General features: G+C 44.8%; 1 protein-coding gene across 3 annotated transcripts in view; it reads right to left on the reverse strand.

Annotated features, from left to right (window-relative positions):
* Nucleotides 1–19,291, reverse strand: part of LOC131246088 (uncharacterized) — a 114,599-nt gene that overhangs the window by 52,347 nt on the left and 42,961 nt on the right. For all 3 annotated transcript variants that reach the window (XM_058245955.1, XM_058245954.1, XM_058245956.1), the window contains exon 5: nucleotides 11,558–11,634. In XM_058245955.1, the coding sequence (XP_058101938.1) occupies nucleotides 11,558–11,634 (77 nt within the window). The remainder of the gene's footprint in view (nucleotides 1–11,557; nucleotides 11,635–19,291) is intronic.

Raw genomic sequence — 19,291 nt, forward strand, 5'->3', positions numbered from 1 at the left:
CTTTTCCCAACTTCAGGCTAACTCCATGCCTGCAGGACCGATGCAGCGATCCCAGAATCAGGGACGACGGCTTGTCTCCCTCGAGCAGCAAGTTGAAGCACTGACTAACAATATCGACTCGATAAAGCGACTTTTAGAGCAACAAAATCCTCCCCCAATCCAAGGGATTGGAGAAGCAACAGCTCGAGCAGTTACAAAAATCCACGTACCATCTAAAGTGCTCGTCGGTTCCCGAAGGAGCAGGCAGATCGGAGTATCGAGGTCGGCGCCCTCCCACGTCTCAGGCACCACCGCGCTAGTTGCCTCCAACTTACGCATTGAGTTGGAGAAGAATAAGCACAGCAAAGCTGCCGAAACAGCAGCCGAGGCAATGGCTGAAAGCAAAGATCCTTGGGAAGCTGACCTCAATGAACCGCGGGGCCAGATCGGCGACATATGGTAAGCTTACTGCACACATGCTCCGACCTCAATGGAGGCAATACTGGAAGAAGCCGAGCCGCCCTTTACCGCCAACATCATGCATGCTCAGCTTCCACCGAGGTTCTGAATGCCCCAAATCGCCTCGTACTCCAGAACTACAAACCCAGCTGAACACCTGAAATCTTTTAGGGCTTGGATGGAACTTCATGGTGCATCAACCACTGCCGTGTGCCAAGCATTTTCCCTGACCCTAACAGGAGCAGCTCGAAAGTGCTTCCGACAATTAAAGCCACAGTTGATCAGCTCGTTCACACAGCTCAGCAAAGCGTTCATTACCAACTTCATCGAAGGAAAGGAAAGGCTCAAGCCGACTACTCACCTCCTCACTATTATCCAGAAAGAGGACGAGCTGCTGAAGGACTACATCAAACGCTTCAACCTGGAAGCGATGCAAGTAGAAGAACAATCAGAAGAGATCGTCATGGCTGCCATGATGAGAGGCTTAAGAGAGGGGAGGTTCCTCTTCTCGCTCGGCAAGAACCCTCCAACAACATTGGCCGATCTCCTTAACTGAGCTCAGAAATATTCCAACGCTAAACAGCTTTCAGCTCATGGAATGCTGCTCGGAATAAGGGGAGCTCGGCCAGGGAAAAGCGACCTAAGGAGGAACCAACCTCGACCAACTGCAACAAAAGGAGAAAGGATGATAAGCCGACTAGAAACCAGTGCCCGAGCAGGTGGCCTGAGAGCAAGTTCAATTCGTACACTCCCCTCAACGCGACACCCGAACAAGTTCTCATGTAAGTTCGGGACAAAGGAATCCTCAAGTGGCAGAACAAGATGAAATTTGATGCCAACAAGCGGGACAAGCGAAAGTACTGCCACTTCCACCGCGACCACGGCCATTTAACCAGCGACTACTTCGATTTAAAAGAGGAGATCGAGGCCCTCATCCGCAACGGGCACTTGCGGGAATACGTCAACAGGATAGAAGAGGGATCAGATCGGAAGAACAAGCAGCCCATCCACAATGAAGTCACCGGGGAAATCCGCACCATCTTTGGCGGAGCCGCTAGGGGAGGAGATTCGAACTGAGCACGAAGAGCTCATGCCCAATGTATCAGTCATTGCAGCTCGGAGCATCAAGTCCACATCACCAGTAGACCTCCGAAGGAATAGAAAGTAGCATCCTGTGAATTGACCTTCGCCGAGGGCGCCCAAGGTATCCACCACCCCCATGATGATGCACTAGTGGTGACTATGACCATAGCTAACCGCAAAGTGTTTCGAATATTGGTGTACACAGGCAGCTTGGCTGACATCCTCTTTGTCGAAGCCTTCGACAAAACAGGAGTCGGGAGGTCCCGACTCCGACTTGTCAAGACCCCCCTACTCGAATGCGCAGGGGATAAGGTGACCTCTGAAGGATCCATTCAGCTTCCAGTCAAGGCAAGAGAAGGACAGAACCAAACAACGACTATGATCGACTTCCCTATGGTCAATTGCCCCTCCGTCTACAACGTCATCCTCAAACGACCTTCTCTTAACATTCTACGAGCAGTGGTATCAACATACCATCTTGTGATGAAATTCCCGACCGAGCACAGGGTCGGGTTGGTCAAAGGAGACAGCAAGAAGCTCGCCAATGTTATTCCATGGCACTAAGAACACAACATCAGACGATGACAGTCACCTCACTCGACCCCCGAGAAGAATCAATCGAAAGAGGGTCCCCGGTCAAAGATCTCATAGCCATACCTCTCACCAATTCCGACCCGACCCAAACAGTTCACATCAGTTCGTCACTAGCTCCAGCTCTGCGAAACGAGCTCGTAAACCTCCTCCGACAACATGCCGACGTGTTCGCTTGGTCCCATCAAGACATGCCCGGCATCGACTCAAAAAGTCATGGTCCACAAACTGAACGTGGATCCCTACCATCGACCAGTGAGGCAAAAGTGACGAGCTTTCGAAGTAGAACGTTACGCCATCATCGGAGAAGAGGTCGGCAAGCTCCTCGAAGCCGGGTTCATCGAAGAGATATACTACCCCGACTGGATTGCCAACATCGTCTTGGTGAAAAAATCCAATGGGAAGTGGCGAGTCTGTGTTAATACACCGACCTGAACAAAGCCTGCCCCAAGGATAGTTTTCCCCTCCTAAGGATCAACCAGCTCATCAAAAGCATAACTGGACACAAGCTTCTAAGTTTCATGGATGCCTACTCAGGCTACAATCAAATTGCGATGCACCCTTATGACAAGCAGAAGATGACCCTTGTCACCGACAAAGGGCTCTACTGCGATAAGGTCATGCCCTTTGGGCTAAAGAATGCTGGGGCCACATACCAGCAACTTGTCAACAGGATGTTCATTCAGCAGATCGGACACACCATGGAAGTCTACGTCGACGACATGCTCGTCAAAAGCATCAGGGCTACAAACCACATGCCGACCTCAAGGAGATGTTAACAATTCCGTGAAAATACCAAATGAAGTTAAATCCGAGAAAATGTACCTTCGGCGTCAGTTCAAGAAATTTCCTTAGATTTCTGGTTAGCCAGAGGGAGATAAAGGCAAACCCCAACATAAACTCGCCCAAGACGACGAAAGAAATTCAATGCCTCACAGGGAGAATAACCGCACTCAACCATTTCGTCTCCCGAGCCACCAATAAATGTCTCCCATTTTTTTAACAATTGAAAGGAAAACAATGGACAGAGTGGACAGAAGAATGCGAGCTCGCCTTCCAAAAACTCAATCGGTACTTGGGGTCTCCACCACTGCTTTCAAAGCTCGAGCAAGGAGAGCTACTTCTGCTATATTTAGTAGTCTTAACGGCCGCAGTCAGCTCGGCCCTTATCCGGAAGTAAAAAGGGAAACAACTACCGGTATACTATGTCAACAAAGCCCTGGTCCCGGCAAAGACCAAATACCCAGACATCGAGAAGCTCGCCTTGGCCCTGATCGTCTCATCCCACCGCCTGCGACCTTACTTCCAAGCCCATACCATCGTTAGTCCCGACAAACCAACCCCTCCTCCAGGTACTCCAAAAACCTAAAGTGTCAGGGAGACTTACGAAATGGGCAGTCGAGTTCAGCGAGTTTGACATCAAATATCGGCCCCGAACCGCCCTCAAAGGCCAAGCAGTGGCTGACTTCATTGTTGAACTCGTGTGCGAGAGCAACCCGAAGACCAGCCTTAACATCTAGGCCGATTAGCCCTAAGACCAGACAGCCGAACAAGATCTACCGACATGGATGCTCCACATCGATGGTTCATCCAATTCTAAAGGCAGCAGGGCCGAGATAGTCCTCAATGACCAAACATGCACCCAATATGCTTTGAGATTTGGATTTCAAACATCGAACAACACAGCAGAATACAAAGCGCTATTCGCCGAACTCAGGCTAGCAACAGTAATGGGGCCCAAGCACCTGAAAGTCCACAGTGACTCACAGCTCGTCGTCAACCAAGTAGCCAGTGAATACAAGGCCAAGGAAGAGATAATGAAGGCCTACTTGCAAAAGGCCCGAGAATTGATCAGCAAATTCTCGAGGTGTAATATCAGCTGAATCCCCTGGTCGGAGAATTCCAAAGCGGATATGTTGGCAAAGCTGGCCACGGCGGCAGAAGACGACATCCCAAAACTGATCCCGATCGAGTTCCGGACCAAACCGAGCATCAACAGATCCGACCCAGGCATGGTCCTCCCGATAAATTCGAAACCAACCTAAATGGACCCGATAGTCGACTACCTCCAGGAGGGTAAGCTACCCGAAGACCGACTGGAAGCATGCAGACTCCTATCCAGGTCGGCTCGATATACCATGGTCGAGGACACCTTGTATAAGAAGGGATTCTCTTTCCCCTACCTCAAATGTCTCCAACCTGACGATGTCGACTACGAAATTCACGAAGGCATCTGCGGTAACCACTTCGGAAGTCACGCTCTCGCTCACAAAGTCATCCGGCAGGGATATTTTTGGCCAACCATTCAGACAGACGCCAGGCAGTACACTCGGAGATGCGACAAGTGTCATCGATTTGAGACAATACCTCATCAGCCACCTAAGCAACTAACTCTCATGACCAAGCCGTGGCCCTTCGCCCAGTAGGGGATCGACATCATTGGTCCTCTACCAACTGGCAAGGGACAAACCAAATTCTCGGTCGTTACGGTCGATTACTTCACTACGTGGGCCGAGGCCAAGCCCTTGGCCAAGATTATCGCGCAAAAAATTACCGACTTCATCTGGAAGAACATCATATGCCAGTATGGGATCCCCCACATGATCGTCTCGGACAACGAGAAGCAGTTCGACAATGACCAATTTCGAGGCATGTGTAAGAACCTCAGAATTCAGAATGTCTACTCATCACCCCGGCACCCCCAAGCTAACGGACAGGTCGAAGTGGTCAACAAAATCATCAAGAACCACCTCCGAACCAAGCTCGAGAAGGCTTAAGGAGCCAGGGCAGAAGAGCTTCCCCATGTTCTTTGGGCGTTCCGGACCGCTGCACGAACAACCACGGGAGAAACTCCTTTCTCCCTGGCCTTCGGAGATGAGGTCGTTGTCCCAATCGAGATCGGACTTCCAACTCCTTGGACTCGCTCCTACGACGAACACCAGAACGTTGAGTAGATAACGTTGGACCTCGACCTGATTGAAGAAAGAAGGGAGTGAGCCCAACTCAAAGTCGCAGCTCAGCAACAGCGAGTCGCCTGGTTCTACAATTCCAAAGTGAGGATGAGGAGGTTCCAAGCCGGAGAGCTAGTCCTCAGCAGAACCTTCCAGAACACCAAGGAGCCTGGCTCAGGGGCCCTAGAGCCGAATTGGGAAGGGCCCTACAGAGTGACAAGTACAAGTCGACCAGGGACATATCGGCTCGAGGACATGGAGGAACGACCCCTGCCACATCCATGGAACGCTGAGATCCTAAAGATCTACTATGCATAGAAGCCAACTAGGCTTAAGGGCAAAATCTACTTTCCTGCTGTTTTGAATCTACAATTAGCTACCAACCATATCGGGATCTACATGTCTCTGTCAGCATCTACAAAAAAAAATCCCAAAGTTGGGAAATTTTACTACTCTTCTATCTACAAACCATCGACCTACGCCAGTCTACTAAAGACTTTCCTTAGGACCAAGGAAAAACAGTCCTCACTAACAGTCTGACTCTTAGAAAAGAGGTCGGGCAGTTGATCAAATTTCTTACACAGCCCACTGGGGACTTCCCTTAGTGCAAGGGAGGAATAGCCCCCGACAAGTCGTCCAACACTTAAAGAAGAGGTCGGACCACTATCTAGCACTACTAGAGCGACACGACCTACAATAAGAAGGAACGATGCTTCTAAAAATAAATTAGTCGACCATCTACAAGGGAGTTAACGTAGCTCGTCCAATCTGCTTTGTGAAAACAAAGACCATTAGAAGAGCCCAAGTGCGAGTCTTGGCACGACCTAAAAGGGTCGATCTGTCAACTAACGATGAACTAATCTAATTAATCTACTTAGGAAGCCCAAGCACGACAAACATTGCAACAAAAACTCTTTCATTTATATGATAAAGAAAGATATAGAAGAGAAACATAACAAGAGGGGTACAAGAGAAGGGAAAGCGCTCAGGGTCCCGGTGGAGGAGGTTGCTCAGAAGGGAAGACTTCAACTCCCGGCGGGGTGGGGTCTTCAGAAAGACTGACCTCGAAAGCGGATAGGTCGAGGCCGAGGTACGCCTCCCTAATGTCTTCCAAGCACTTGTCGTACCCGGCGCTATAGAGAATGTCCCTCTCTTCCTCCCACTCTTTGGAGGCCTTCGACTCCTCCACGGCCATCTCCTTAGCCTTCAAGATGGCCGCCTGGGCCTCCATCTTCACGTTGTGGCTATGCCTCAGCTCCCCCAGCTTGGACTTCCACCGAGCACCCTTCTCCAGAGCCTCATTGAGGAGCACATTCGCCCCCTCCAGCTCAGTCCTCAACCCCTACACCTGGACCTTTAAAACAACGTTCTCGAATCGAAGCTGCTCGGACTCGACGCTCTTCTATAGCAAGGTCGCCTCCGCCTCCTTGCACTCCGTCTTACTATGCAGTATCTCACAACGCACGTTCACGAGGGAAGGGACGAACTGAAAACGAACCCACAATCAGAAAACGTAAAAGTTATCAATTAAAGAAAGACGACCACCGTGAAGAAAATAACTCACCCTGTAAAAGAGAGCTACCAAATGTCCCACGACAGCATCCAGAGCCATATCCATCACCCCGGTGAACTCGGCATCAGAGACATGCCAAGCTACCCAGGGCATAAGGCCCTCTGTCGCAACAATGGCCAACTTGAAGGGGGGCTGAGCTTCGTCCCCCTACCTCGTCCCCCTACCCCCAGTCGAACTTCTCAGTTGGGTTAAGGAAGGCTGGACCTTACAGCTGGAGGTCGCTCGCGCCTCAGGGACCTGGGCTTCGGCAACAAAGGCCACCCCCGTGACGGCCCCGACACCTCCAGAGACCACTGGCTGGTTTGAAGGAGCAGCTGCAGAAACAGGGGTAGAGTCAACAGCCGCCTTTTTCCTCGGAGCCTGCCTATGCTTCTTCTGGGCCAGCTCGGTGGCGGAAGGAGCCTTTCGCTTGGACCAGCTCTAATCGAGCATCTCTACATGACAAAAATAGTAGTCAGTAAATGCATAAGGGCGAAAAGAATCTTCAGCTATCTCCTGAAAAGATGTACCTATTAAGAATAAATCAAGACCTAATTTGAGTAGCAAGTTGGGCGTGATCAGACGCCTCCAAGATCTCAGCTCGTCGTCTACCAACCGAGCTTCGGTGATCCGAGCACGCTCCTCCCCGCTCACTCTAGCAGGATACTTAGGCAAAACTGCCAAGGAAGACCACGGTCAGAGAGAGAACAAAATAAATCAAGGAAAAGCAGTTCGGATATACCAACCAGATTTAGCGAAGGTTCCTGGAGCCTCCCAATCCCCCGACGCACAGAACCACTTACTCTTCCAGTTCTTATTCAAGGTCTGGACATTTGTGATCACAGCCTTGTCAATCCTCGGCCAAGCAGCAAAATAGTACCAACCCTCATTAAAGGGATTGGACTTCACTTGGTACAGATGGAGAAACTCATTCACAGTCGGCTCAAGTTGGTCAAGCTCGGACCAGAGAATGAATGAGCCCACCAACGCCCTCCAGGCATTAGGGATTAGTTACCCAGGAGCTAACCCCAAATACAGAAAGACTTTCCTCACTATTCTTTACAGAGGAAGCCTCAGCCCACATTGGAGGGCGACCTGGTAGATGGCCACCTCGCCCTCCTAAGGCTCATTTAGGAGTTCACCTGGTGCGGGAGCTCGAAGTATCACAAAATCTGGAATGTGATACCCCGACTTGATCCACACCAGGTCAACCTCTATCAGCATGGACCTTACTAGTCCCTTCTCCTCCGCCTCTGGCGAAGACCCACTGGTTTCCTCCATCGCTAGGGCAACCCCCTCTGCATCCTTTGGCCGCTCGGCCGAATACCGTTCCACCATCCGCGACTCGTGGGATGCCCGGAAATCCCTGTCACTCATCACCATCAATGGTGACGGTGGGTTCAACATAGGGTGGAGATCATCTGCCCCACCGTCACGCAGGAACGCCCTTCCCCATTGATCAAGCGATCCGAACATATTCTCTAGGCAAGAAGGCCACCGGAAACTGTAAACCCTAGGAAAAAGAAAAATACAAGAGGGGAGGGGGGTAGAAGAACGAGTGCGAGGCTCACCGAGGAAGAACGCTTGCAGTCTCGTCGGAAATCGCCTGACGCCGAAGAAGAGCAACGAACGTAGCAAAAAAGCAAAAGGGCAAATAGCCCTGGACAATGCTAGGGCGCCCCTTTTATAACAGACCTGCTCGTATGAGCACTCAATGCTCGCATTTAATGCACAGCCGAAAAACAACACCACAACACTCCCGCTCGGACACGTGGAGCGCTACCACTCGACGCATGGCTCCACAACCGACGACAGGCCACGCGTCAGCATCCCATATGCTGAGCGCCGAAAAGGCGCACCCTGACAACGCACATAACCTCGAGCCACGACACGCCATCTCAAGCGCAGTGTATCATGATTGCAAATACGCTCCGATTCCTGTGCATGGCGCCTAATTAGACATTAATGACGAGCAAATTCGACACCTTAGGCACAGGACAGTCCGACCTAACCAAAACCAATCTACTTCTCCAGCCCGTTACGCGAACTCGAAAGTAAGGGGGCTTACTATTGTGGGAAAAACAAATCGATCAATAAGATAAGGTTAGGTCAAAACTTTGTGCACTTCGCCAGCTCAGATAACGATAGATACAACTAAAAATCCGACCCCTGACCCCAGACCGAGCAGGAAATGAGGTCGAGCTCGGTCCCTCGTCAAGAGGTCAAAAGATTCATTGATTTGCCCAATGCCAAAAGAAGGCCCCAGGTCTGCATACTACCCCCAGGTCAGGTCGGCCAAGACCTCAGCCTCCTACTACACCTCTACTGATTCCGAATAATTAGACCTTATCTAAGAGAGATCCGCCCGAGATCTTCTCCAAAGATCTCTCTATTTAGTAGGGACGTACTGCAGAGGGATTCAGATCCCAAGCGTTACGTCACCGCCTGTCCTCAACTATAAATAGGAACATTTCTAATGGTGAAAGGTACGCACAATCTCTAGCCCAAAACCCCGTTTACGACTAGACCCAGATTCCCTGTCTGACTTAGGCATCGGAGGGTCCCCTGTACTAGCTAGGATCTCCTTTGTCCGCTCACTATGCAGGTATTCGAAGGTCCAGGGAAAGTTAACTAGATTTCTACATCAACAGTACCTATTTATAAGATTAGAGCAGACATACAAAGATACAATAACTGTCATGGGATTAAATTTATGAGCCATACTATGAACCTTTGGAAGAGAGTGATTGAGAAAAGACTAAGGCATGAGACGAATGCATTAGAAAATCAATTTGGTTTCATGCTGGAGACGTCGACCACAAAAGCTATTTTCCTACTTCGACAATTGATGGAGAAATATGGAGAGAGGATGAAGGATCTCCACATGGTCTTTATTGACTTAAAGAAAGCATAAGAAAAGGTCTACAGAGAGTTAATCTGGCAGGCGTTGGGAAAGAAAGGAGTATCAGAGAATATAGACATGATTAAGGATATGAAGGAGTTTCAATAGAGACCAAGAACTATGATAATTAGAAGTGAGATGGTACAAGTTGAAGGCTCTAAAAGGGCAAGGGGAAGGCCCAAAAAGACGTGGATAGAGGTAGCAAGAAAAGACTTGATGACCTATGGTCTAACTAAAAGATATGGCCATTAATCAAGTGGAATGGTGGAACAGGATTAATGTAGCTGACCTAAATTAACTAGGATACAGTACGACGATAATGATTACCAATGTTGTCAAAATCAAACGAAATACGATATAAATTGAATTATTAATATTTTATCGTATAGTGCATGATATGAATCATATATATTCCTCATCACCACTATCATCCATCCCTCGTCATGTTCCTCCACCTGAGCTGGGGCAGGACCCAATATACCTCGCAGATCATCTCCTGGCATGTCGAAAGGCCTCGGATCTAAACCCATGCTGACCATAGGAGCCCGCTATCCTTCTCTCCATGCACAGTTGATGATAATCTCCTTATTGATATTCCTAGGAATGGGAACCGGTTTTTCATGAGACTGCCAATGGTCTGTAATCTGTAATACAACACTGACGAAGGCTCTCTTTTTCTTCTCTCTTAAGATTTCTTGAAGAGTCCTCCACCCGAACTCACACTAGATTTTACAAGTAATTGGCCATCTTTCTCCCAAGGAAGTGCTGAGATTTGGCTTTTCTCTTACCTTCCACTCTTTTCCTTGGGTACTAATTCTCCTCATATGACAGGCTGGAAGCAATGTATGTGTAATACATTTTCCATCCCCGTCTTCCATCAGCATCTCTTTCAGCTACCACATTACTCGCACCATTCGGACCTTGAAGATGAACCCTTTCACCCTCACAATTCTTTCCTTTTATCTCCAACCAGAGATTTCTCTTAACAAGATCCATCTTTCTTTCTTTCTCAGTAAGATCCTCCTTGCTCAAGTAATGTAAGAAAGACCTCTCCTATGGGCCTAAACCCCACCCAACATGTACAATAACCCAAAAAGCCTCCTCAACCAATTACAAATTAGAGAATAGTAAAGGATTAGTTTTGAATAGTTTTGCTTATATCAACAGCAGAACATCGCTGATCCATGACATCATTGCATTTTACCAACAGTACTAGGTGTTAGCTATCACGTAAGGCTTTCACCATGCTCTCATCTACTAAAATAACATCCTTGCTAACCAATATCCAAAAAAAAAAAAAAAAACAAGCTTTTGGTTGTGAAGATAGATGACTTCAAATTCACACACAACTTTTCCTTCAGTAAAACATTTCACACCTCACATGTTGCATGACATTTCTTATAACACCATCAGCATCCCACATTCCAAGAACTAGCACCTCAAAGCTCAAATACTGACCTTTGTCAGCTGACTTGTTTCAATATACTTAAAAACAATGTGAAAATAATAAACAACTGGAAAGACCAGATAAATTCCTTAGATCTCCCACTTCTTTTTTCCATCACTCCCATTCCATTTACATATACAGTAAACAAGTCAGCTCCAAGTGCTTCAGTTTCTTATATCAGCAGATTTTCTATCTTTTTGAAGATATTGCTACTAGACAATACTAGTTGAGCAATGATGGACCTGACCTCAAGTTCCATATCCTCTGTGATATCCTCTGTGATATTGCATGCTTTAAGAATTGACTCTTGACATCTGACCTTTTGCCTGTATCCTTGTTCAGAATAGGTTTTTACCTTGCCAATGCGTGCCTGCGTGTGTGTGTGTGTGTGCATGTGTGTGTGTATGCAATAGAATGCAAAAACTATAGATACCTTTAGCATTGGGTCTCAAATAAATGACACAGAATGAGATTAAACCAGAGGTATTGAAAATAGATAATAAACAGCTAATGTGGCATCCATGGTTACAAAAAATGTCAAGATACACCACGAAGTCCTATACTACTAATGTTTATCCAATATTGTATTGTACCTTCATTCGTGCTTCCTCAAAAACGGGCAACAAAATAAAAACAGGATCCACTGGACTTGCAGTGTAAAGGCCCCCATCTGTTTGAAAACAAGCAACAATAAGATTAGAAGGCAGCCATTAATCCATTTTACATTAAAATTCCAAGTTTGGAAATATATAATGATGGACTCGCCTTCACATAAAATAAGAAGAAAAGTAAAGGACAAGAAAATACTGAAGAATTTCGATCTTCTGCTATATAATAAATTTCTTGATTCATCAAACAAAAAATTACTGAAGAAATTGAGATTGCTTTAGAAAAACAACCGATGTTTGAAATGAATGTCCATTTTCTGCAAACTTGCAAACTTGAGTTGGAAAAACAACAAAGGCAATTCATCTCATTCCAAAGGCTGCAGAATAAATCGTTGGGATTTTTGTGACCTTGCAAGCCAATCTTTTTGAACAATGTGTGGTTGATGGGGACAACATGCACACACCCCCTCTACGCACGTATTCGAGGAGGAGGCGGGCCCCACTTTCAATTTGGATCGATGACGACATCTTTGGAGGACCCCATAATTAGGGGGCTGCATTATGGAGCATTGGAGTGGACCCGATCATCACATAGATCCTACCATCGGATCTCATGATCGTGGCCCACTACTTTAGATGAATTAGGACTTTGAGTTTTGATTATTTTTATTATTAGAAACATCATGAACAGCTTTGATTGCTTAGATTAGTTATTTTATTTATTTTAGTTTTGGTATTAATGCGCGCACATGGCACAAGGGTATTTTTGTCTTTTTGGATTTAGGGTTTTCATATAAATAAAGCAATCCCATGTATGGACTCTCATGATATTATGAATAAAAAAATCCTACTTTTCTTCATCTCTCTCACATTGAGTTGAAGGATCAAATTAGGTGCAAAGCCCTCCCTTCTTCGAAGGGTTAACTACCGTGGTGCGAAGCCACACCCGCTCCAAATCATCACCACCTTCTTCCGCATCTCATCCATCATCCTCAACACCCCATCCACCATTAAAGTCACCAAATTTCGCATCAAAATCCTCTCCTACAATGGTGCACAAGAAGGTTTTCAGATTCTGACACATCTACGTGGCTGAAACTTTGGCGAAGTACTACACAGAAATCATGTGCCGGATCAAAGTGATTTTTAGTATGGAAACAACCCACACCTAGCAGATCCTAGCCTAGGAGTCATTTCCTGATTTTGTGGGCCCCACACACGTACGGACGTCCAGTCACACACATGCATCCAAGCCAACCTGTTGTCCAGCGTGCGTGGCCCATCCCAGGTCCTCTTTTCCCCTCTATTTCTTTCCTTTTTTTAGCTTAAAACCTCACCATAGGATCCCCCATTAATCCTATACCTAAACCCTCTTAGATCTACTCCTAATATTCACTCCTAAACATGATCAACATGTGGTACAACGGAATTGTTAAATCTAGAAATTGCTAAATCAATCCCTGAATCCTCGAATACCTTGACCGATCCCTAACCGTCATCTAGAACACCTCATAATCCGAAATCCATAATCCGAAAGGGTCCCACATCTCAATTTTTTCCAATTTTCAAACCCTAGATTTTCCCCCAAATTGAAACTTAGTGAATCTCTTGAGTCGGGAACAATCCTAAGAATGGGTGATTCTTACACTCCTTTAGGCTTGTTCGGCTTATAATTTTATTTGATCCCCCCAATGGTTGTGTAGGCCTGGACCCCCATAGATTCCCCTTTTTGAATGTTCGATAGTATTTAGGATGTGGAATTTTGTGACTGTTTAATATTGGCATAATCTCAAACTTGATTTCTTGCACTCCATGGTTAATTTCATGTCTTGCATCAGTGGTTGTATGGTTTGAAACATATTTTTCAATATTTTTCATAGTATTACTATTACCTTCATGGTTATTTATAGTTTCACTGGGTATGGATTTTATGCACAGGTATTGGACATTTCTTTTGAGAAGTTGTGTACTTGGGGAACAACCAGTGTTTACCTTGTCAGTATCCCGTTACGTTTCACACCCTTGGAATACAGATACGTATCAGTTATCGCACAGGATATATTGTTTGTATCTGGTAATGTATCGCACTTTTTAGGAAACATGGGAAAACATTGGGAAATTGGTCGAATTTTTCAATGAAACTTTAGGGGTTGTTAAAAAAGACCTTAATACAAGCTTTTAAATCATAACATCACAAAAAACAGGAAAAAAAAAAAAAAAAAAAAAAAAAAAAGAAAGAAAGAAAAAAAAGTGCATATAATGTTTCCTTTGTATAGGGTCTTCAACCATGCATTATCTAACTGAAGTGGTGGAACTATATTCAAAGCAAATTTATCACAATTATAAATGTAGAAGACATTTGTGGAATTGGGAAACATGGGGAAACATTGGCAAATTGGACTCAGTTGACCACAGCTAGAAGTGAAATTTCGAAGAAAAAAAATTATACTTTAATAATTTTTATTATTTTTTAATTAAAATATATTTTTTTTCTAAATAATCACAAAAACTTCCTGAATTAGTAGATCAGCCTTCATACATATTTGATTTCATGTTTGGAGTATAAGATTGCAACCAATTTGGGAGAAATTGGGCAAATTTTGAATTTTCCCCAATTTCCCCCAAATCAGACGACCTACCCTCAAATCTCAAAATAGAAGGTTCGAATCCTTGATTTTTCATGCAAAACATGAAGAATCAAGAACTTTTAACCTTTTCACACTAATTTTGTATGATTTAGACGGAAAAAAAAAAAAAGGATCGTAATGCAAAAACACTAATCAAATGAAAACCGACCCCAAATTCGAAAAGATCTTGATTCAACATTAAAATCTACATTTTTCTCCCAAAAGATTACAAAGGATGGACCGAAATCCACCTACAACTTGTTTAAAAGAGAGAAGATTGAAGAAAAAACTAGAAAAAATGACTTAAAAGGGGTTTTTTTTTTTAACGAAGTGAGTGCGACTCATATTTGGTGCAAATATCGACGATACCAAGGATTTTTTCAAAGAGAAATTCGCCAATATCTCGTGATACATTACGATATTGGCGATACATTGTGATACATTGACAATAAATTGACGATGCATTGACTGTTACTCAGGATTTGAGACATTCCAACGTAGTTTCATATCGCCCACGTATGATACTGATAATTTCAGCTGATATGAGTGATATTGTAGTCACTGGGAACAACAATGCTATCAAGAAGAATGATCGCTATCAAGACACGGAGAACAGATTGACCAACACAAAGTAAATCTGAATGCTAATAGCCACGGAAAACAATACAGCCAAGAAAATTTGAAGTTTATCAATCCTATCTTGTGTTGAAGAGAATTTATCCCCTTTGCACAAAATTGGGCCCATCTACTTCATATGACATGGGCCGAATAGCTTAAGATGGTGATACACTCAAAACTGCAACAACAATGATGGAATGTTGATGGAATCCGCACGAGATAAACGGGTTCACAACTTGGCAAGTGCCTTATCAAGGGATAAGTGAATAAATTTTGTCAATGGAATCCTTAATGAGAGGTCATGAGCATCTCAACAAGCCTGATCATCAACTCCAAAAAATGAGTGATTTATGAGCAACTTAGTTGGATTGGAGGATTTCCCTCAAGCTAATCTCTGGAACATGAAGATACACATATTCAAATAAAACCAAATATCAATTCATTGAAAAATACATAAATTTTATTAATTTATAGAGATCCATCAGCTCAATCTCCAAGCAAGCTGATGGGGACATCACGCGCACACGCGCCCGCACACTGCCCCTACGCACGTATGCACGAAGGAGGGCCCCACTGTTGATCTGGATCGATGACGATGTCCAGGGAGGGCCCCCTAGCTAGAAGACAGAGTTTTGGTTCATTAGAATGGGCCCGATAATCAAGTAAAGCCCATCATGGGATCTCATGATCGAGGCCCACTAGTCGGATTAAGTTCATATTTTAGGTTTTGATTATTTATGTTATTTAGAATATCATGAACGCTTTAGATTTCTTTGGTTAGTGTTCGTTTTGGTTTACTTCATCACCAAGTAATAGGTTGCACACATGGCGAGTTTTGGGGTATAGGGTTTTCCCTATAAATAGGCACCCCTTGTAGTTCTTTTGATTCATTGAAGTTTAATAAAAACTCCTGCGAGTTTTTTTCTACTCTCTGAGTTTCCGAGTTATGGAAAAATTCAAGTGGGTGCGAAGCCTTCCCTTTTCGAAGGGCTAACCACCGGGGTGTGAAGCCACATCTATCCCCATCCGCTCCTACCATCTTCCATCCATATATCTCACCTTCTATAGCCATCATTGCCTCGAATCCATCAGTTTTGCAGCGGATCTTCTCCCTACAGCCAGTTTCCAGAATCTGGCCCTGCAGGAGGGCTAAAACTTCGGCGGAGCACCGCGCACAGCCCATAGCTCGGATCGCCCTGAAACTTTGGGGGTTTGGAGCCCACCCCTGGCTGACCAGGGCCAAGGAATCCGCTTCCGGGTGTGGGACCCACTCGCACGTGTGGCCAAGCTAATGCGCACGTGCGCCAGGCCCTGGCCCGCTGTCCGCTCACAGGATTTGTCTCCCAGTTCAGGTTTTCTCTTATTTTTCCCTTTTCATACCTATTTTTATAAATCCTAACCCTAGATTGCATTACCCTTAATTTACTTGCCTTTTTTTTCACCCTAGGGTTCCTTAAGTTAAAATTAGTGAATCCCTTGGATTAGGGACTTATTATTGTGCATGTGCGGATGATTATTTCTTATCTTTGAGTATCGTTTGGTTCATAATTTTTATTGATCCAACCCTAACATATGTAGGCTTAGACACGCTTAGATTCCCCTCAATTGAATGTTTGGACTTTCATGTGGGATATGGAATTTGTGTAATTGTTTCTGATCTAACGTGATCTTAAGCCTGAAATCTCGCACATCATATTTGAATTTCATGTCCTGCATCACAAGCAAAATTCTAATAGAACGAAAACTCCTCTCCAATTTATATACTAATTAAGATAATTACAATTAACTTATATAACCCATTTAAGACTCAAATCATAGATGATCTGGTTGGGGCCCACCAAGTGGGACTGATCTTCATGATTTGTACGAGCACTACGCGCCTTTAGTGGAGAGTTCAAATCAAATGGTGATTACATTGTGTCACTCCCTAGGTAGGAATAAACATATCCTCAAGTTTGAAACATTGCTGGCCTTTGAACACGATGCATGTCACGCCCCAAAGTCGGGAACCGGGCTCACTAAATTCCCGGCCGCCAAATTTGACAGCCTCCATAGTACTCTATTCGTGACTCCTATCTCTCATGCACCGGGTTCCGATCCCGGGATCCCACAAAGAGGATTTTCAGGGTGAAATTTTTGTGTGGTATGGCCCACCTGTTTTCTTGATCTAACTCATTTTTGGGCCCATGCCCTAAAATAATTTGACAAAGGGGATGGATGGTGTGGATTAAACACATGCATCAAGGTGGGTCCCTCGAGATGGGGACCTTGCTAGTCAACATGCCTTGGCACGCTGCGATGCAATGGGGTCCCCAAGTGGGGCCCCGGAAGTTTTGGCCCAAGCTATATTTGTGCTTTCCTCTCAGCAAGGTCACGTGACCTAGTCACATGGCCTGTGAGCTAATCAGATGCCCAAGGAGGCAACAGGGTGGGCAACCAGAGGTTTCAATGGTGGACACTCCTATCTTCGTTGTTCCCTATGGTGTGGATCACCTAAGACCTAGATCTGGCAAGTTTTCAGGCCGTGGCCCTAAATTGATCTCACAAATTGGATGGACGGCATGGATTAAGCAATAAGCATATACATCATGGGGGGTCCCACAAGTGGTGTAATATCCTGGAAAATTTCATGCAAAGACCCGAGCTCCACCTCAATCAGGTTTCTCTTAGGACTCAATCCTTTAGAAGTTAAATGTGGAGTAACTAGCGCTAAACTCGATTACCTGTGAAATTGGTACCAATCACTTTAAATTCGATCTGTAAGACCCAAAACCTGTAGAATCATTAGCGCTACGTTACCATGAAATATAGGATTCAACGCTAAATCCAGTTGCTCTCGGGAGTACTTGGAAACTTTGTATCGGACCTGGACCGCGCGTCGAAAGTCCGATAGCGATGATCTTAGACAATTATGATCACCTTGTTGGGCTTGACAATCACCTCAAAAATCAAGTCCAGATGATGTCCTGAGACGATTTGCTTGAGTCCGGAGTAAAGAGTGTGAGAAAGGTGAAATTGTTTAGAAATTAAATATGAATTTAAGAAATCTGAGTCGTGTCGCTTGCGCGCTGATTTTAAGCATTCTGACCGTTGGATTCTGACCCAAATTTACCCTCGGATCAGGGAAGATGGCCCACACATGTCAAAGTGCTTGTGGCCCTGATCGAGTTTCGGTGACCGTTGAATTGAAATTGGTCCGCCATGAGCGATCTGGAAACCCGATCGGACTGAAAATTTAACTTGCTTAAGATCCAATATTAGTGAGCTTAAGTCCGACCACACTCAGAAAAAGGACCTCCAGAAACGCTCCATTGGATCAAAATAGACCCGATTTGGTTATAACTTAAGTATACCTTGGTCCTGGGGCTATTTCCATCAATTTTAGGCCTATATAAAGACCTTAAACCCTCACTCTCGAACTCCATACGAATTTTCTAAACCCTAGCTAAGAAAGAGAGAGAAAGAGAGAGAGAAGTTGGTGAATCATCTTGGCATTCTTTCCAGTTACTCGGCGTACTTAATCCATCGCATCTGAATTGTTATTCCGACGATTCTAATCTCATTCTTGGGTAAGTCAATCAAACCCTAACCTATTTTGGAGCTTAGAATAGTCTAAGTGTTGATGTAGCTAATTTAATTCATGCCTTAGGTTGTCTAGTCGCCGTTGACGAAGACTTATCGTCTAAATCAGATCTGTTGCGCACTTTCTGGTTTAAGGTGCGGACTATATTCGTATAGGTTATGGTTTTCAAAGCTTTCAATGTCACTTAATGATTTATTATTGACGTGGGTGTCATTTCACATGCCAAATGCGATATCTATTTCGTTTTACGTATATAGATAATCTATGTTATAAGTAGTGTGATTCATGTGTTTGTTGAAATGTTTGTATGCATTTGGAATTTGGCGTTGTGATTGCCATGATAAATTGTCATAGGAATATGATTGTTATTTATGCGACAACTCCTTGTCAAAAGGATTTGCCCTAATATGTACTATGGCCGACATATGTGATGTATGTTGCCAAGTGTAGTCTAAGTGTTTGTGGAAATGTTTGAATGAGTTGGTACTTAGTAAGGTGTGAACCATGAGGCAGTTGAGATATGAAATCCCAATTACCTTATGTGTACTATTTCCTCCATGAACTGCTTAGTCTAACTATCCATGTTGATTATGTGTATGATTTCCTCCATGCAAATTGTTAATTTTACCGCTTTACTTATGAAATGCATGTGTATGGATTCTCGTTATCTTGCATCTTATAACATGTTTGCTATTATGGTTGAATGTGTATGGGGCCATGTTATGGTCCAGGCAATCGGTAACAGGCATTGAGATCATGGTTGAGATTCATTCGTTACGTATGACATGTTTGACGAACCCGAGTCGTATTAGGGTTGTCGGCAGTGATTTGGCCACTCGGAGTGTTTACGCACTTCATGTCGTTCAACACAACGTGCGCTCGTGCTAGTCG

This window comes from Magnolia sinica, chromosome 5 (genome assembly GCF_029962835.1).
Source record: "Magnolia sinica isolate HGM2019 chromosome 5, MsV1, whole genome shotgun sequence".
NCBI lineage: Eukaryota > Viridiplantae > Streptophyta > Magnoliopsida > Magnoliales > Magnoliaceae > Magnolia > Magnolia sinica.